The 17,043-nt window shown below is 41.2% G+C and overlaps 1 protein-coding gene and 1 non-coding gene across 3 annotated transcripts; both read left to right on the top strand.

The window, feature by feature from the left end:
- The first annotated feature begins 4,708 nt into the window (after nucleotides 1-4,708).
- SAT1 (spermidine/spermine N1-acetyltransferase 1) lies at nucleotides 4,709-7,718 on the top strand. Of its 2 annotated transcripts, XR_001516845.2 has the most exons (7): nucleotides 4,709-4,996; nucleotides 5,245-5,296; nucleotides 5,385-5,468; nucleotides 5,822-5,933; nucleotides 6,837-6,938; nucleotides 7,026-7,066; nucleotides 7,199-7,718. XR_001516845.2 is itself a non-coding variant. In XM_006911605.3 (6 exons), the coding sequence occupies exons 1-6, from the start codon at nucleotides 4,931-4,933 to the stop codon at nucleotides 7,367-7,369; spliced, it is 516 nt and encodes a 171-aa protein (XP_006911667.1). In that variant the 5' UTR covers nucleotides 4,714-4,930; the 3' UTR covers nucleotides 7,370-7,718. The 2 variants fall into 2 exon arrangements, 1 of the variants encoding a protein (XP_006911667.1); XM_006911605.3 differs by lacking the exon at nucleotides 5,822-5,933 and having other exon boundaries at nucleotides 4,714-4,996.
- An 8,799-nt stretch (nucleotides 7,719-16,517) lies between these two features.
- On the top strand, nucleotides 16,518-16,636 carry LOC112479543. The gene has a single exon (XR_003046223.1). It is a non-coding gene; the product is annotated as a 5S ribosomal RNA (ribosomal RNA).
- Nucleotides 16,637-17,043: the final 407 nt, after the last annotated feature.

Genomic DNA, 17,043 nt, shown 5'->3' with positions numbered 1-17,043 from the left:
TTTAAAACCACATGATATCACTTACTTATATGGGGGATATAAACCTAAAAGTAACAAATAAACATGACAAACAAACAGAGACTAATGGACATGGTCATGGACTAGTGGTTACCAGAGCAGGGTGGGTGGAGTAGGGTGGGGGGAGGTAGATGAGGTAAAAGGGGTCAAATACATGGTGACAGAAAGAAATCTAACTATGGGCAGTGAACGTACAGTGCAATATATATATGACTTACTGTTGAATTGTACACTTAAAATTTACTGGATTTTGTAAACCAATGTCACCAAACTTAATTAAAAATAAATAAATAAATAATAAAAATAATAATAAAAAAACAAAATGGGTAAAGGACTTGAAAAGACATTTTCCAAAGAAGACATACAGTCAACAAGCATATGAAAAGATGTTCAGCATCACTAATCATCAGAGACAGGCAAATCAAAATTACGGTGAGATATTGCCTCACACATATTAGGATGAACACTATGCTCCCCCCCCAAAAAAAAAAAAAAAACTCCATTTTTTTTAATAAGTGCTGGAAGTGCTGGTAGAGATGTGGAGAAAAGGAAACCCTTGTGCTCTGTTGGTAGAAATATAAAATAGCCAGCCTGTATGGAAAACAGTATAGAGGTTCCTGAAAAAATTAAAAATATAACTACCATATAATCAGGAATCTCACTTCTGGATATATATCCGAAAGAATTGAAAACAGGATATTGCAGCAATTTTTGTACACCTATGTTCATTACACCAATATTCATAGTAGCCAAAAGGTGGAAGCAACCTAAATGTGATTGAATGGATAAAGAAATGTGGTATATACATACAACAGAATATTAATTCAGATTTGAAAAAGAAGGGAATTTAAATTTATGTCATAGGCTACAACACAGGTAAATCTTAAAGACATTATGCTAAGTCAAATAAGTAAGTCGCAAAAAGACACAATGATTCCACTTACATGAGATACCTAAAGTACGGTCTTAACTCATAGTGACAGAAAGTAGAATGGGGATTACTAGGAGCTGAGGGAGGGGGAGGTGGGGAGCTGTTCAATACGCATATACAGAGTTTCAGTTTTGCAAGATGAAAAAGTTCTAGAGATCAGTTATATAATAATATGCATATAGGTAATACTACTGTACCGTACACTAAAAAATGGTTAAGATGGCAAATTTTATGATATGTGGGAGCAGGATTCACAACACAAAAAAGACTATCTTGCTAGCAGACTACACTTCTTGCTGGCTTGATGAAGTGAATACCATACTGGGTAAGCCCAGATGACAAGGAACTACAGACAGCTTCTAGAAACAACGGGTAGCCTCAAACAATAGCCAGTAAGAAGCCAAGGCCCTCAGTCAAGGAAATGAATTCTGCCAATGCCAACATGAGATATAAAGCGAATTCTTCCTTGGTCACACTCCCACATGAGAATGCAGCCTGGCTGACACCTTAAGCAGAGGACCCAGATAAGCCATGCCTGGACTCCTGACCTACAGAAACCACAATAATAAATGTATGTAAATTAAGCCACTAAATTTGGTAATTTATGTGACAATGAATGACTAATACAAAAGGATGGTATAAGATAACTTGCTTTTAAATAACTGCCTCACTATTGTGCAATCTTGAAATAAGAAGTTCACGGTGAAGAGCAATGGACCTTAGGCCACCAAGACCAATCTTAAGTCATAAACGTTCATAGCCTTGGAATATTCCATGTCTTTGCCTAAAAGTCACTCGGCATCTACGCCCGGTTTCCATGGGGCAATCTCTGCAGATTTAGTACAACTGCCATTGGGCTGGCCTGCTCACAGAGTGTTAGACAGGAAGAAAAGAGGCATGACCACATCTCTTAAATGTTAACTAAAGGGGTCTCTATAGTCTCTACACCGTAATTTTTTATGATCCTCAGTCAGAGCCCCAATGGAGTGAAACTGTAACAGCCTGGGATAGATTAAGACTAGGATGGCAAATAGATTTCACCTTATAAATAGATAGGGGTGGCTTGGGATGACTGCTTACAACAGGGACTGTCTCTGCCCCAGTCTACTTATCTGTATCACTTTTTCACTCTTTGGTTTGCTGTAGGCATTCCTCATGGCGAGTGACCGAAAGGAGCAGAGCTTCTACACGGGCACAGACACAATCACAATGAGCTTTTTTTAAAGATGTTTTTCAGATCAGGCTCTTGTCACAAAGGCAAAGTGGAGCATAAGAGCATGAAACTTAAACTGGAAAAACAGAATAAATAGAAAAATATATCGCATTTTAACGAAACGATCGTTATTCTAAAAATCTAAGCAACCCAAATCGAAAATGCCCTTGTTTTTGCTTCAACGATAGGCAGTTATCATTAGGGCTTAATTTATAGTTATGGAAGTTTGATTTACAGTTATCAGTAAATTTGTAATGAGCTCTCTTCAGTCCTCCTGCACGTTAGACCAAAACAGTGGAGGAAAGAGCCTAAAAATGGTCTTCCATGCTTCATGGTATCAGGAAAGACACTACCTGCAGTAGCTTAGGCAATTGAGAATCAATGCTATTTTTAAAGATTTTTGAGAAAGACATTTCATAAACTCCCACAGTGACTCACTATGTAGGACATCCCCAGAAAGTGGGAGGATTAACAATCTACTTTTGCTTGTTGAATAGTTTTTGGGTGGGGACATTATTTGGCAATAGTCCAACCTCTCATTCTACAGACTGAGAACTTCTACTCATCCAGTAACCAAGGCGGGGCAGCCGAAGCAGGACCATCAGGAAGGTCTGCCTGGGAAGGTAGGTTGTAAAAGAAACTATCTGCAAGAGACTTGAATACTTGTTCCAGTGGATACAATCCAGGTACAGCTACACTCTAATCCTACTGTTCTCAAACAGTTTGCTCTCAGGACATTTAAAAATTACTGAACAATCTGGTACCGAACTCGAGGGGTTCGTTTTGCCTGCATGCATCAATAGCTAAAAGAGACAAGGACAGGAGTTTGCAGCAAAGAAAGTAGAGGTTTACTTAAGGAAATGGCGCCAAGCCTGGAGACACGGGTGAGCTAGTGCTCAAAGACCTGGCTCCCCTGTGGTCTCTAGGGGATAGGTTTTATAGGGAAAAACTCGTTAATCGGAGTAGCTAAGGGAGTCGGGGTCATGGGCTCTACTGACTGGTCGGGGCTGGGGTAGGGGCAGTCGATCATTGCATCAGGTCCTGACGTCAGTCAGGGCGTCATTCTGTCCGGTTTCAAGGGGATGCTGGTAGGGTCACCTGCCCTCATGCCTGTGGAGCAGCAAGCTGTTATCTTTAGTTTGCCTGAAACTCTGTTTCTGTGGTCAACAGACCTCAGGCTTTGCTCTTAAGACTGCTTGATGCTCACCTAAGAGCTTAATGATGAAGGGAATAGTTGTGCTGTATGCAGAAAGATAAGGAAAGAAAAGATGCAAGTGAGCCCAAAGCTGGTTTAAATCAAAAAGAAAGAGAAAATAAAGCCATTTTAAAGAAGTAAAGATTTGCGCGGTTACAAATCCAAAATGTTTACCTTCAAAAGTTCCAGGAAAACATAATATACAAGGACACATTCCTTTAGTCACCAGAGCAATGATGTCATCATGCATCCTGTAAATTTCTAATTATTTCAAAATAAAAGTTTTCTAAAAGAGAAAAAAGAAGCATAGATGATGGAGCAAGTAGGAATTACAACTACTTTCAACAGCAATGGAAGTCAGAAGATAGTCAGAGATCATCGATATGCTGAATGAAAATAACTTGCAACCTCGAATTCTATAAACAGTGAAATAAATCCTTCAAGAATTTTAAGATGAATTAAAGACATATTTAGAAAAACAAAACAGAAAATTTTACAAAAGCAGACCTTCAAGGAGCATTTTGAGATCTAGCTCCCTGGCATATGTCATCAGTTTGGCTCAAATAAATTCTTATAAAAATTCAAAAAAAAAAAAGCAGACCTTCATTAAAAGAAATTATGAAGAGTGTACCTCAGGCAGGAGTATTTCCACAAAGAAAACCTGAGATGTAAGAAAATTTTAAGAAGGAGGGGAAAAGTATAAAAGAAAACATTCTGTTAACTCTAAAAACTAGAAGTACTGTATAGGAGGAAAAAAAATATTGAGAAATCCAAATAGCTTTCCTTAGGAAATTCTAAAAAACACAAGAATATACAAGCACCCATTCATTCCTTTAGTCATCTGAACGGTGACTTCATCGCACATCAGTTGTCCTCTGGAAAATTCCAGTGAGACTGAAAAAGGCAAATGACGTCTTAGTATTATTATGAAACTAGTTTTGATTTAACACAGACTCCCTGAAAGGATCTTGGAACCCAAAGGGTCCCCCAAACCCCACTTTTAGAACCGCTGCTCCAATCCCCCCATTGCCCAAGGCCAAGTCTCCTGAGTTTCCTTTTCTGACGGGCCAAAGAGGAAACAGCAAGGTCACCGGTCGGTGGCCATAAGAGGAACCTCTCTTCCTATTTTGCAAAGGTGACTGGGGACGCCTAGGCTCTGACGTCGGGCTTCCGGGAAGGCTCCGCGAGACGCCGCTAGAGGGCGCCGCTGGGGAACCGGCGCGCCCCTCTCGGCCCCGGCTCGCGCCTCCCGGGTTCACACGGGTGCCGGAAGAGAGGGCGGCACCAGGAAGACGGGGGCGGTTGCAGCCTCATTGGACGATGCGCCGCCGACTCACGGCTCAGGGTGGGGCTTCTTCGTGCTAAAAAGCCGGGCTCGACAGCGGCTCCAGCGCACGTAGCTTCTTCAGTTGCAGTAGCTTGCGTTTTCTCGTTGTCCACCGAGGTTCCCTGGGTCATGGTGCCAGCCTGACTGAGAAGAGGACGCTCCCGGGAGACGAATGAAGAACCACCTTCTCCTGCTGTTCAAATACAGGGGCCTGGTCCGCAAAGGGAAGAAAAGCAAAAGACGAAAATGGTTAAATTCGTGATCCGCCCGGCCACCGCCGACGACTGCAGTGACATCCTGCGGCTGATCAAGGTAGCGGGAGGCTCAGGCCCTTCCCGGGGCGAAGTGGGCGGCGGGGGAAAGGGGCGGTGGCTCTGTTTCCGGCTGAGTCCGCGTCTCGGGCTAGTTCCTCTCCCCGCCCGCCTCCCCCAGCCCTGCTCCGGGCCGGGCTCCGGGAACTAATCGCCACGCCACCCCGCCCACCCCATTCCCTCTGGGCTGACCGGGGCCTCACTTAGTTTTTTTGCTTCTCTCCCTTTCTCCCATGTGCATCGCCCCAGGAACTGGCTAAATATGAATACATGGAAGAACAAGTAATATTAACTGAAAAAGGTAACGCAACAGTGGCGGAGCAGGGGACGAGCGTCGGTGCCTGTCACCATCACCACGCCAACACTGTCCCTGTTGCCCTGTCTTGCAGATCTGCTAGAGGATGGCTTCGGAGAGCACCCCTTCTACCACTGCCTGGTGGCAGAAGTGCCCAAAGAAAACCGCACTCCGGAAGGTAACCGCCCTCCGGTCCCAGAAGCCAGAGACCTAGTGTGTAAACGTAGTGTCTGCCGTGTAGAACCACTGACAACACAGGCCGAGGTTACTTATTGAGAAATTGGCCAGAAATAGCCAGCCAGTGTTCAAACTACTGAGGAAAAAAAAAAAAAAAAGTAGACGTGCTGCACTTAATAGGGCGGGTTAAAAATTGCTGTTTAAGTAAGTATCAGTGCTGTGGAGACCGGAAGAGTTAGGTATGTCATTTGTTGTAATTCAGTTTCATAAATGGTTCTTTGTTTGACCCTAACGTAACCTTTTTTGTAATCGTGTTAAATCACATTTTTTTCTTTAATTTGTCCCAATCTTCAGGTTACAGTCTCTAGCTTCGCCATGTACATGGCCCTTCCGTGTACATGGATGGGCGGGGAGGTAACTAAAAGATCCTTTACCCAATAAAGTAGATGATCATGATAAAAATGAGGTAAGGCCCTATTATCACACACTTAAAACACGGTAGATCAGAAACTATTCTACTTGCTTCCTGTGTTTGCAGAGGACTATAAAATGGCAAGAAAGTTTAATTTGAAACCTTTGCCTCCATTTGAAGTTACAGACACCCAATAAAAGGGAGTCCGATTTTATTTTGCTGGTCCCTGTTGACTGGTCAGAAGACAGAGTTAAAAGGGGAAGTTATTTGGCTGGGTGCATAAGTTTTTTTCCGATGCCTGTTCCCCAAGCTAGAAGAAATGAGCAGAAAAATAGGGATGAGGTACTTTTTAAAAGTATGTGGATGTTACATAATACCTGTTTCTGGATACCTCTGCTTCTTCTGGCTTAAAAACTGGGGAGAGCAAATCGAAAAATTTCTTAATTGGAAGGCAAGTTCTGAAATTAAACATTACACTTTTGGCCTAATGTCCTGACCTTAAGGAAGCAGAGTTTCTAAACAACAAATATTTACTATTCTGAACTGCCGTGTAAACTTTATTCCCAAGTCAACATACAAATATATCAATAGGATGTGAATAATGTGTGTGTTTAGTTTAAGACCATAGCAGTTTTGCTCTGGCAAGTAATGAAAGTATTCTCGCTTCCTGAGTATGAGATCCAGCAGGTTGCAGAGTGGCCAGTCCACGGTTTTAGCCTGGCTTCAGGCAGCTCTACTGTGTGCTTTTTGCTAATACATATTCTTGGAACAGTGAGATCGTCCAACTGTGGCCTTGGACTGCACTAGCCTAAAAGTCAGGAGGCAGTCCAGTTCAGTGGCTACTTATTTCTGTAATACGTGCATGTATATTCTTGAAAACCTATGATAGGGTTCTGATTTTGCAGCTACAACTATGGATATTTTTCATCCATAGCTCATGTGACATTCTTATTACAGGACACAGCATTGTTGGTTTTGCCATGTACTATTTTACCTATGACCCATGGATTGGCAAACTCTTGTATCTTGAGGACTTCTTCGTAATGAGTGATTATAGAGGTATGCTTGAGTTCAGGGGGGTGGCTCTAAAGGGAGGGCTTGAAGTCCTTCAAATAAACTTTTAAATGGTATTTCTCTTTCTTTTAGGTTTTGGAATCGGATCAGAAATTCTGAAGAATCTAAGCCAGGTATGTCTTGGTTTGGGGTTTCTGAATTTATAAGACTTACTGGATTATTTTAATGACTGAATCAAAAGTGGGTCTTGGAAAACGGGTGAAATGTCACTGAGTTTGCATTTTACTCTCCCCTACATATAACAGGTTGCTATGAAATGTCGCTGCAGCAGCATGCACTTCTTGGTAGCAGAATGGAATGAACCTTCTATCAACTTCTACAAAAGAAGAGGTGCTTCTGATCTGTCCAGTGAGGAGGGATGGAGACTCTTCAAGATTGATAAGGAGTACTTGGTGAAAATGGCAGCAGAGGAGTGAGGAGTGCTGGTGTACACGATGACAGCATCCATTCTATTAGAAAAAATTCCCATCTTATCTTGCTTTCTATCCTGTTCGTAGTGAAATAATAGAATGAGCACCCATTCCAAAGCTTTATTACCAGTGGCGTTGTTGCATGTTTGAAATGTGGTCTCTTGAAGATGGCGATGCAGTTTGGAGTCAGATTTCTCCTTGAACATCTTTTGATAAACAGGGCGGTGTGATCTTAATGTATATGAAAAAAAAAAAAAACTTCATTCTTGTGAGTCATTTAAATGTGTACAATGTACACACTGGTACTTAGAGTTTCTGTTTTAATTCTTTTTTAATAAACTACCCTTTGATTTCATCTTCTAGTGTAAGCATTTTTTTTATTTTAAACCTATTCTTTATTATTATATAAACATTATTTCTTAGGAGTACAATGCAAATATTCCTTAGGAGTCAGTGGACAATACTGAAAACAATGCTGTCAGCAAATACTTAGTTTTGACTGAAAAATCAAAATTCACAGTATAAATAAAACCTGGATTTAAAAACATGGAAATATATTTAACATTCAAGTTGTTGCAATAAAAGCTGGCCTGGTGTAAGCATATTTACTAATCCTTTATTAAGACATTTTTCTTGCTGCTGAGTACAAAATAAAAATGGCCAAGAAACATAACTTAAAACTTAATTGTTTAAACATCTGGAAAGAAACCAGTTGAATTCCAAGGTAAACAGCAACATGTAAAAGATGACTTTACATTGATGACAATACACTTCACCTGCAGAAATTTCAAGAGCTTATAAACCAAGGCCCAGTAAATATACCCACTTGTTAACGCGAGTAAAAGAGGCGGAGGTGGGATTCTGAAACACTGGAAATCTTTGGGAAAACATCTTGCCCACAACAATCTCATCCTACATAAAATACTATTTGGAAGGAAAAGTGGATCACTTTGCTAACCAGGCAGGAATAAAAATCTCACATTTTTACAGGAAATTTACAAACAGGCTGGAGATGGACACAGGTACCAGTAAGGGAAGTTAGCGTCCTACCTGGAGGGTGAGTTTGTTGTACTGTGCTAACACAATAAGCTAGGAGGAATGTTTGAAACCACTAGTGGGTAAGAAGTATTTCGTTTTCTCTTGGACTGAAAATGAAACTCAGAATAGGCAGGAGGAAGAGACTTTATTAGATATGTGAACTCCTTTTTTTACTCATTACATTGATCTAACTAAATTCCTAAACCCACTAATTACAGTAATAATGAAAACAGGGAGTAGGTAAGAACCACTGTACTGATTTCCAAGATAAATGTTTTACAAAAGTCACCAGATACCTGAAAAACAATACTCTCTTCTTTGTGTTCTCCAGGAAATAAACACTGAGGGCTCCTCAGTTGAAGGGGTGATGTTGCCCTGCAGTCAGCTGTTTTCAGTGTCTGACGATTTCTTAAATTAGAAGGCAGCCATATAAACAAGTGTGATCCTGTATTGTTTTTGATACAGGAGAGCTCTGGGGTTTATTCATTTCGGCCAGCATGCCACCAAAACAGGCTCATAGAGTCCATTCGCAACCAAGGTCCTGCTAGGATGGCAAGTAACTATAGGAGAGAGACCCTAGCAAACAAAAGGGTTAACAACCCAAGGAGGCCTTGTGGGGAAAGAGGACATTTCGAAAATTTTGTTTTAGAAAGTGGGCCTCCGAGGAAAACGACTACATGCTGACTGCGGTTAAATATGTGAATAAATTGGATTAACCAAGCAAGTTACAATATAACTCTTTGTTTTCTCATTCTGCTTAGAGCTTAGCCCTAAAGGCCCAGTGCTGTCACCACAGAAGCTTTTGTGAAGTTTTTGTGTCCATTTTAAAGAAGTCCCTTAAGTTTGAAATGTAGAAGCTGAAACACCACAGCATCTCCTCACTGAATGTTCATCTCAATCACAGCCATCTCTTTAAAAACCTGAACTATAAAACAAATCTATAAAGCTTTAAATCAGGCAAGTAAGAAAAAATGTTCTGGGGAAATTATATGAGAGGAAATAATAAGCAATGATAAACCTGGAAAAGGTGGGGGGAGTCCATGGAAGCGACACCTCGGTAAAGATAATTTGAAAATTACTATTTTACTAAAATATTATGCCTGACATAATCTTTTGAGAATAGTATTTCAGGCCTAAGGACTTGCCAATTATTACATAAGAATATCTTGGGATTTTCTCTGTGTTTTTTTAAGAATTGTTATTTCCTAAGTTAATTATGTCCCTTAAGAGGCTTATAAAATCAAAATTTTTGATACACTAGTCTCCCCTCATTCGTGGGAGATATGTTCCAAGACCCCTAGGGATGTCTGAAACCACGGACAGTACCAAACCCTATATATGCTATGTTTTTGTCTATACACACATACCTATGATAAAGTTTAATTTCTAAATTAGGCATAGTAAGAGATTAACAACAACAATAATAAAATAGAACAATTATCACAATATACTGTAATAAAAGTTGTGTGACCGTGGTCTTCATTTGTTTCTCTCTCAAAATATCTGTACTGTACTCACCCTTTCACTTAAAGGAAGTACTTTACAGCTTCTCTTCGGCATGTCCGAATTGCCAGCATCATTATTCTTGTGCTTTGGAGTCATGAGTAAGTAAAATAGGGGTGACTCGAACACAAGCACTGTGATACTAGACAGTCAATCTGATAACCCAGCCTGCTACTAAGTGACTAATGGGTGGGGACCATGTACAGCATGGAGATAGGGGACAAAGGGATGATTCAGGTCCTTGGAGCAGGACTGCACGAGATTTCATCACCACCACTCGGAACCATGTGCAATTTAAAACTTAACAAATTATTTATTTCTGGAATTTTCCATCTAATATTTTTGGACCATGGTTGACTATGAGTAACTGAGTCAGTGGAAACCAAAATCATGGATAAGGGGGCGGGGAGACTATTGTACTATTAAAACAGGAAGTAGCTGGATTTGTTCGAGAACAGGCTTACGACATCCTACTACACATGCAATAGTAGAGCCATGCTCTATCATTGTGTCAACCTCATCAACTGCTTAGATGTCACAGGACAGCCTTTTCAGGGAAAGGAAGTAGAGTCTTTTTCATAAAAATGTAGAAGCAACAATTTAGAAGAAACCTAATGATTTATTAATGCCTTATACCCACTCTAGGCAGGTAGGGCAGGCCTATACCCTTAATGAACCCACCATCACCATCGCCTTCACTGCCCCACCTATCGAAGGCTGCCATATGCCCTTCCTTACAAAGTCTGCCCAGCAACCTATTCCCCTATCAGCTTTCTTTCTTGTGGCTCACATCTGCCCAGAAAATGTTTTAGTAGTTTCCAGATGGTTATTGATGTTATAGTTAATAATAAAAAAGAGCTGACATTTAGTAAGCACTCACCAGGAACAAGGCATTAATTATATTTAGCACTTTATAAATTATTTTCTCAGTTAATTCTCACAAACGCCCTATGAGGTAGGTACTATTCTTGGTTTCTTTTCATAATGAGAAACTAAACCTCGGAGTTTAAGTTGCCTAAGGCTACACAACTAGACCCAGGAATCAAACTCCAAACCAAATTTCTCAAACCCCTGAGTGTTCACTGCCATGTTCTCAGAGTACCTCATATTCTTTATAAGAATGCGTGAATTTGGTGTTCTTTTGGATTATACTATAAAGAATAACAACTATAAGCATTTTCTGGATCATCAAAATCAGTAGTTTTCAGTACTGTCACATGTTAGAATCACCTAGAAAGCTTTAAAGAAATACTAATACCCCACCCTGAGAGACTGCTAATTTAATTACATTTTAATGGGCATTCCAAAGTGAGGCCAGGGTTGACAGCCACTGATCTAGATAATCACCTTGAAAGCAACCCCAGTCACAATTTCGAGGTCAACCATTTCAGTTTGTGCTTATGCTGCTCCCCTTGGCACCACATCATTGACAGTGAGCTCTTGCCAAGCAAAGACCGACTGAAGTGACATTACACTGGACAAAGGAGGACCTTCTGGAGAGTTTTTAGAGAAAAATGGTGGGAGAACTGTCTCCTAACTAATGTAGGGAGGAGGCAAGAGAATCAAAAATGTTAATCAAGCCACAATCAGAGACTGCTATATACTGATCAGCCCTGCAGCCCGGCCAGGAGGACATGTGCAGAACAAAGGAAGATTTGTGCTGGGATTGCTAGACCGACCCATCGATGTTCTCCACACCTGTCCAGGGGAAGCAGGAACCAAGAGTCATTCCCTTTGGCTAAAACCATGGGGAACCTATGGATTAAAGGTTAGGAATTGCCAGCAGGGCTTTCCCTCTACATATTCTCACCTTTTCACGCAGCATACTCTTCTCTTTCCTCACTGTACATCCGCCTGTGTCAAAGGAAAAGAGTTAACAAAGTCTTTTAAACTATAACTCACAGGTTCTACAGAATGATAAACAAAATTCTCCAAACAGTCAGGGTCCCTCTCACTGTCCCTCTCACTCTCTGCCTCTGAGAGGAGACCACACTGTCTGTGCAGCGTCACCTCCTTTCTAATCAACTTTCTTTTTGACTCTCACGTTGGGTGTGTGTTGAAATCTTTCCATACTTTCTGCCAAAGGACCCTCTTCTCTCGGTGAAGGGCTTGGTCTCCCCCACCAACTCGGGGAAATTTGCCCTGTCCTGCATCACAACTATGTACAGTCCTGAAACCAAAAACATCCACCCCATGTCCTTTTGCAAGCAGCAACTTCATTTCAGCAAAACATCTTCCCTCACATTAAATCAGTGTTGTTCATTTGAATTTTATTAGTTTGGTAGTTTTGTTTATATTTGATTTATAAATGTATATTGGTTTTACAGTTATATAGGACCTACAAACATAAAATATTCATATCTAGTGTAGCCACACACATACTTCATTTCTTTAATATAGTGTTTTTCTCAAGCTGGTTTTGCCCAGATAATGGCATTGTGACTCACTTGCCTTCCTCGGGCCCCATCCTCTATATGCCTGCTCCTTTAATCAATAAGCCTTAGGCCATAAGATTAACGGAGCCTCAGGCCTGTAATCATGAGGACAGTAGGTTTCCCTTGGACTTTAGACTAAGGATATCAGCTTGGCTTTAGATGTGTTTCAGTCCCTTGAAGCAGAACAACAACCCTACCTATCTAGGTTCTGGGACCAGGTCACCAGACCAAGTCACAGACCAGACAGGATAGCTCCATGGCTGATTCCAGAACCAGACACTATGATCAGTTACCTCATTCCCCTCTAATCCTCTAATTAGTAGCACCCATGACCTTGACTCCCTTAGTTTCCATGACGACTGATTTTCCCCTATACAATCTGGGCTCTTGAGGCACCAGGGGAGCCAGGCTTTTGAGCGATAGCTCGTCTATGTCTCCAGGATTTGTTACTCTCTAATAAATCTTACTTTCTTTGCTGCAAAAGCTGCATGTATCTCTTCACTGGCTTAGATGGACGCGGGCAGACGGACCCCTTTTTTGTCGCGATAACACTAGTCGTACGTCTGTAGTAATATACCATTCAATCACCACTGAGGGTGTGAAAATTTCTTCCTTTTAAATTAGGGGTCCACATTACTCGTTACTGCCATGACTATAATGCAATACCACTTGCTTTTGTTTGGTTAAACAAAGCGGGGGAGGGTGTTGTCAAAGGTGTCAGAGGTAAGACTGTACCAACTGGGCCCCAACTTGATCAAATTCAGGTTTGATTTTTTTCAGCGAGAATATGTCATAGATTATTTTTTACAATCAAGAGGCATATAATGTCTGGTCTTCTCTTTTGGTGATGCTAGCAGCCGTTAAAATGAATATCTAGGTCTGCTGATTCATTAGGAGTTGCAAAATGGTGATATTCTATCATTCCTTCTTCATTTATTAGCTAAAATACTTCTATAAAGAGAACTTTCCCTCATCTTGTATTTTGTTAGCATGAAGTACAGTTCACCCAGCAAAGGTAGAATAAATGCTTGATTCTTCCCTTGTATTTACAAGATTTCAAAAGAATTGGCTTCCCCGGCATCTTCCAATTAGCTCCCCCACCGAAGTATCACTAACTCATGGACTTTAAACATTTCCTGTGGTTTAATTCATTGCCATTATATTTCTTATTCAAGCTCAGATCGCCCATATTGTCCAGTGAGAGCTTTCTTCAAGCTGGCTTCAGAATCCTATGGACCTGACCCCAGAAGCCTTTGTTAGCTTCCTCGCTTTTAAGATGTACCAGGCTCATCTTGTACATTTCCTACCCCAGACCTGACATCAATGTCCAGGTAACTCTGAATTGCAGAGGTTCCCAGGGAAGCAACATTTACTGAGAACAAGCAGTGTTCACAGCTCTATGTTCTGATAACGACATGGGCACAGTAGGGAGAGCCTTTTAAGTGGGGGCTGAGAGCAGCGGCAGTCGGTCTTTCTTAGCTCTGAGAGGCTTCTACCCGGCTGTGGGCCAGGGCTGTCTACTTCCACTTTGTTGCTTTCTTTCACCCAGTGAATCAATAACAGCAACAAAAGTGGTTTCTAAACAGCTAAATCCATAACAATAATGATCCTTGCTTACAGAGAGCCATGGTCCAGAGGCAGTTTGGGTCTGGAGGAAAGAATACTCCACTTGGGACCGAAGGAAACTGAATTATAACCTGGCTCTTCTTTACTTATGGGAATAAAAATAAACTTCATATATAGGTTTAAAAATAAGCTACCTCAGAGTTGCTATGAGGACTAAATGAAATTATGAATATGGATGTGCGGGATGTACATTATTAATATATCCTATGTGATATATTTATAGTAACCCTATCATGAGCATCTACTGTGTACCAGATGCCACGGTGACTTTATTTCATTAATCTTCATAATAATAATGTAGGGCATTTGAAGAGTGGCAGAATATGCCACTTTGGCATAAGGATTATTTTGAGCTAAAGGCACTTGAAAAACAGCAGATGCAAGAAGGGCGTTCTAATTTCCCTTTTCTTTTTCCCCCCTGAAAACTGGAGATAAAACTCCCATATGAAAAGATGCCAATCCTGTACCAGGAGAAAAGAAACACTCTTCAAAGGGGAGTCAAAGCCCAGAGAAATCTGAATAAACAGAGTTTGCTAACGTCGTCCTCTTCTGTTAGCCTCCCCATATATTTTAGTTACTTTTACACAATTGCGTCTCTTTGGTCAACCGAGTATAATAATGTTTGTGTCTTACTATTTCTTTGGGTCTTCATCTCCTTATGAGGGCTCCCATGTCATGTAAAACTTATATCGAATAAATTTGTATGCTTTTCTCCTGTTAATTTGTTTTCTGTTCATTAAATTCTCAAAGACCCCAAGAGAATAAAGGTAAAGTTTTGCCTTCCCCACATATTCTGGTGGTGTGCTGGTACACCAGCGGGGGTAGGGGAGCCTTGATTTATAGAATCGCTGGTTAACATCGTGTAAATACTTCCACCACGGCTGATTTCAAGCTAGCAGTGGTTTTGACAACTGGCTTGCAAAATTCCTGAATATTTAACAATAGGCTCTCCCAAGTCGGTAGGAGCCAGTTTCGGCACACCACTGAACGGGCCCATTTTAAAATGAGGAAACTGAGGCTCAGAGAGGATGAATAACTTGGATTCACTGCAGGGGCTGCAGGTCTGGCTTGTCAACTGTGTCTGCGCCTCCACGACCATGTACATTCTGTCATACATCTGCCCCTTCCCTAAGCAGTTGATCCATACTATTTGACCTTAGATTTATTTATTGACTTATGCTTCTGCCATAACAGTGTGGACAACAATGTTTATCTCCTTGATTGTAAACATCCTGGCAGCAGAGACCGTGTCCCATAACCCATATCATGAGGGCCTGGTTCCATGCATGGCACGCGGTGGCACTTTATAAACATTCATTAAATAAATGGAATAAATCAGCCCCAGTTTTAAGGGGAAACAGTGAGAGAATCAACTCTAATGTCATTCTTTTAACGGCACCCATTTTGAGAGTCACAATTGCAAAAAAAAAAAAAGGAAGCTAATAATTTTAGAGCACTTTCTGCATCCCACGTGTTATACATGGATTATGTCATTTAATCCTTAAAACAAAACCATCCTTTTGTGTATGAGGGAGATAGGGTGTACAGGGTGAAACAATTTATTCTATGTTGTACGACCAGAAGGCAATGGGGTTGAGAGGTGAACTGTACAGCTGGGCTCCAGAGACACCTCAACGAAGCACAATTCCCTGTTTAGTTTAACCAGACATGGTGGCCTTCAGCCATTTATTACTGGTGGTGCTCCGCGGCAAAGACTGTCACCTGGAAAAGGCCTTGCCTGTGCTCAGATTGAGTTTCGAGGAACCAGATGTGTTCGGGGGTGGGGTCCTCCTATTAACTGTTCCCCACTTCACTTCTCAGCCAGCTCTACAAGAAAATTCAACTTCTGCATAGATCAGTTTCAAGGCAAGGCAAGTGGGGAACCACCTCACTTCAACGTCTCTTCCTCAAATTACGTTGAGTTGTTACTAGAAACAAAAATTTGCTCTCCTAAATTTTCCACACAGGCCTTCAAGGAGTTGAAAAACAAAAATCATTTTCCAGCTTTTCTGGCTTCAAGCCTGATTCCAGGACACGATCCAACACTAATCACGATCCAAATGCCTGTCAGCCAGACGGTCGCTATGTACTCTGGCATATAGTACTGAGACAGTCTTGTGCAATGTTGTTAAAGCATTATGTTATAATTATACCCAGCCTTGTTTCCTGCACAGCTCACAGATGCTTATCCACTGGCAGGGTTAGCTGATAATCACTTTAAATAAGCCTGGATAAAAGAAATAATAGCGGTAACCCTGAGGAACTTCTGAAAGAATATACAGCCAATGGTCCAGAATGTTCAGCTAGTTCAATATTCTCTGACAGGCCAGTCAAGTATTAGGCAGCATTTCTACCTTTTCCTATTCTGCCTTTGACCTCTCTTTGTGCTCTATTGTCCAGAACAATGTCACTCGACTCCTCTGTATTTTAAAACATGCAAACTTAAAACACGAAACACTGGGGGAAATTCTTACGACACTTCAGTCCGCAACCACCCCACCTCCCAGAAGAGCCGAAATACTCAAGGAGCAGTGTTTATTAGAACTGCTAAAGTCTATGGCCACGCTACCCTGAACAAGCCTGATCCCGTCTGATCTCAGAAGCTAAGCAGGGTCGGGCCTGGTTAGTACTTGGATGGGAGACCACCTAGGAAGACCAGGTGCTATAGGCGCAAAAAATAAAAATAAAAAATAAGAGGTTGCAAACTGACAAGGTTCTTGCAGTCTGTGAGGTCAACCAAGGGTTGCCTCGCCTAAAAAAAAAAAAAAACTGCTCCTCCCCAGGGATGGGAGTGAAGAGGAGCAGAGTTTGCCACCCCAGATGATGATTTTTTAAGAAACAAACACTCAGGAAGAAACTGTGAACATCTCTCTAACTGCCTCAAAGAATATACATGGAGGACCTGCTTCAGGAAGGGAGCTATCATCCTAGATAACGATAGTGTAATATGAACTAGGTGTGATAGAGAGGAATCCTGCAAGGCCCATTTGATCAAAGTCCATGTGCCCCATTGTTAAGATGGCCCAGCAAACATTTGTTTACCAAACATTTGCTTTTCCATCTCCATGTGACTTGCCT

The sequence above is a fragment of the Pteropus alecto genome, unplaced genomic scaffold, assembly GCF_000325575.1.
Source record: "Pteropus alecto unplaced genomic scaffold, ASM32557v1 scaffold23, whole genome shotgun sequence".
NCBI classification, from domain to species: domain Eukaryota; kingdom Metazoa; phylum Chordata; class Mammalia; order Chiroptera; family Pteropodidae; genus Pteropus; species Pteropus alecto.
Note: the sequence above shows the minus strand (reverse complement) of the source record. Positions and strands in the feature narration are given on the sequence as shown.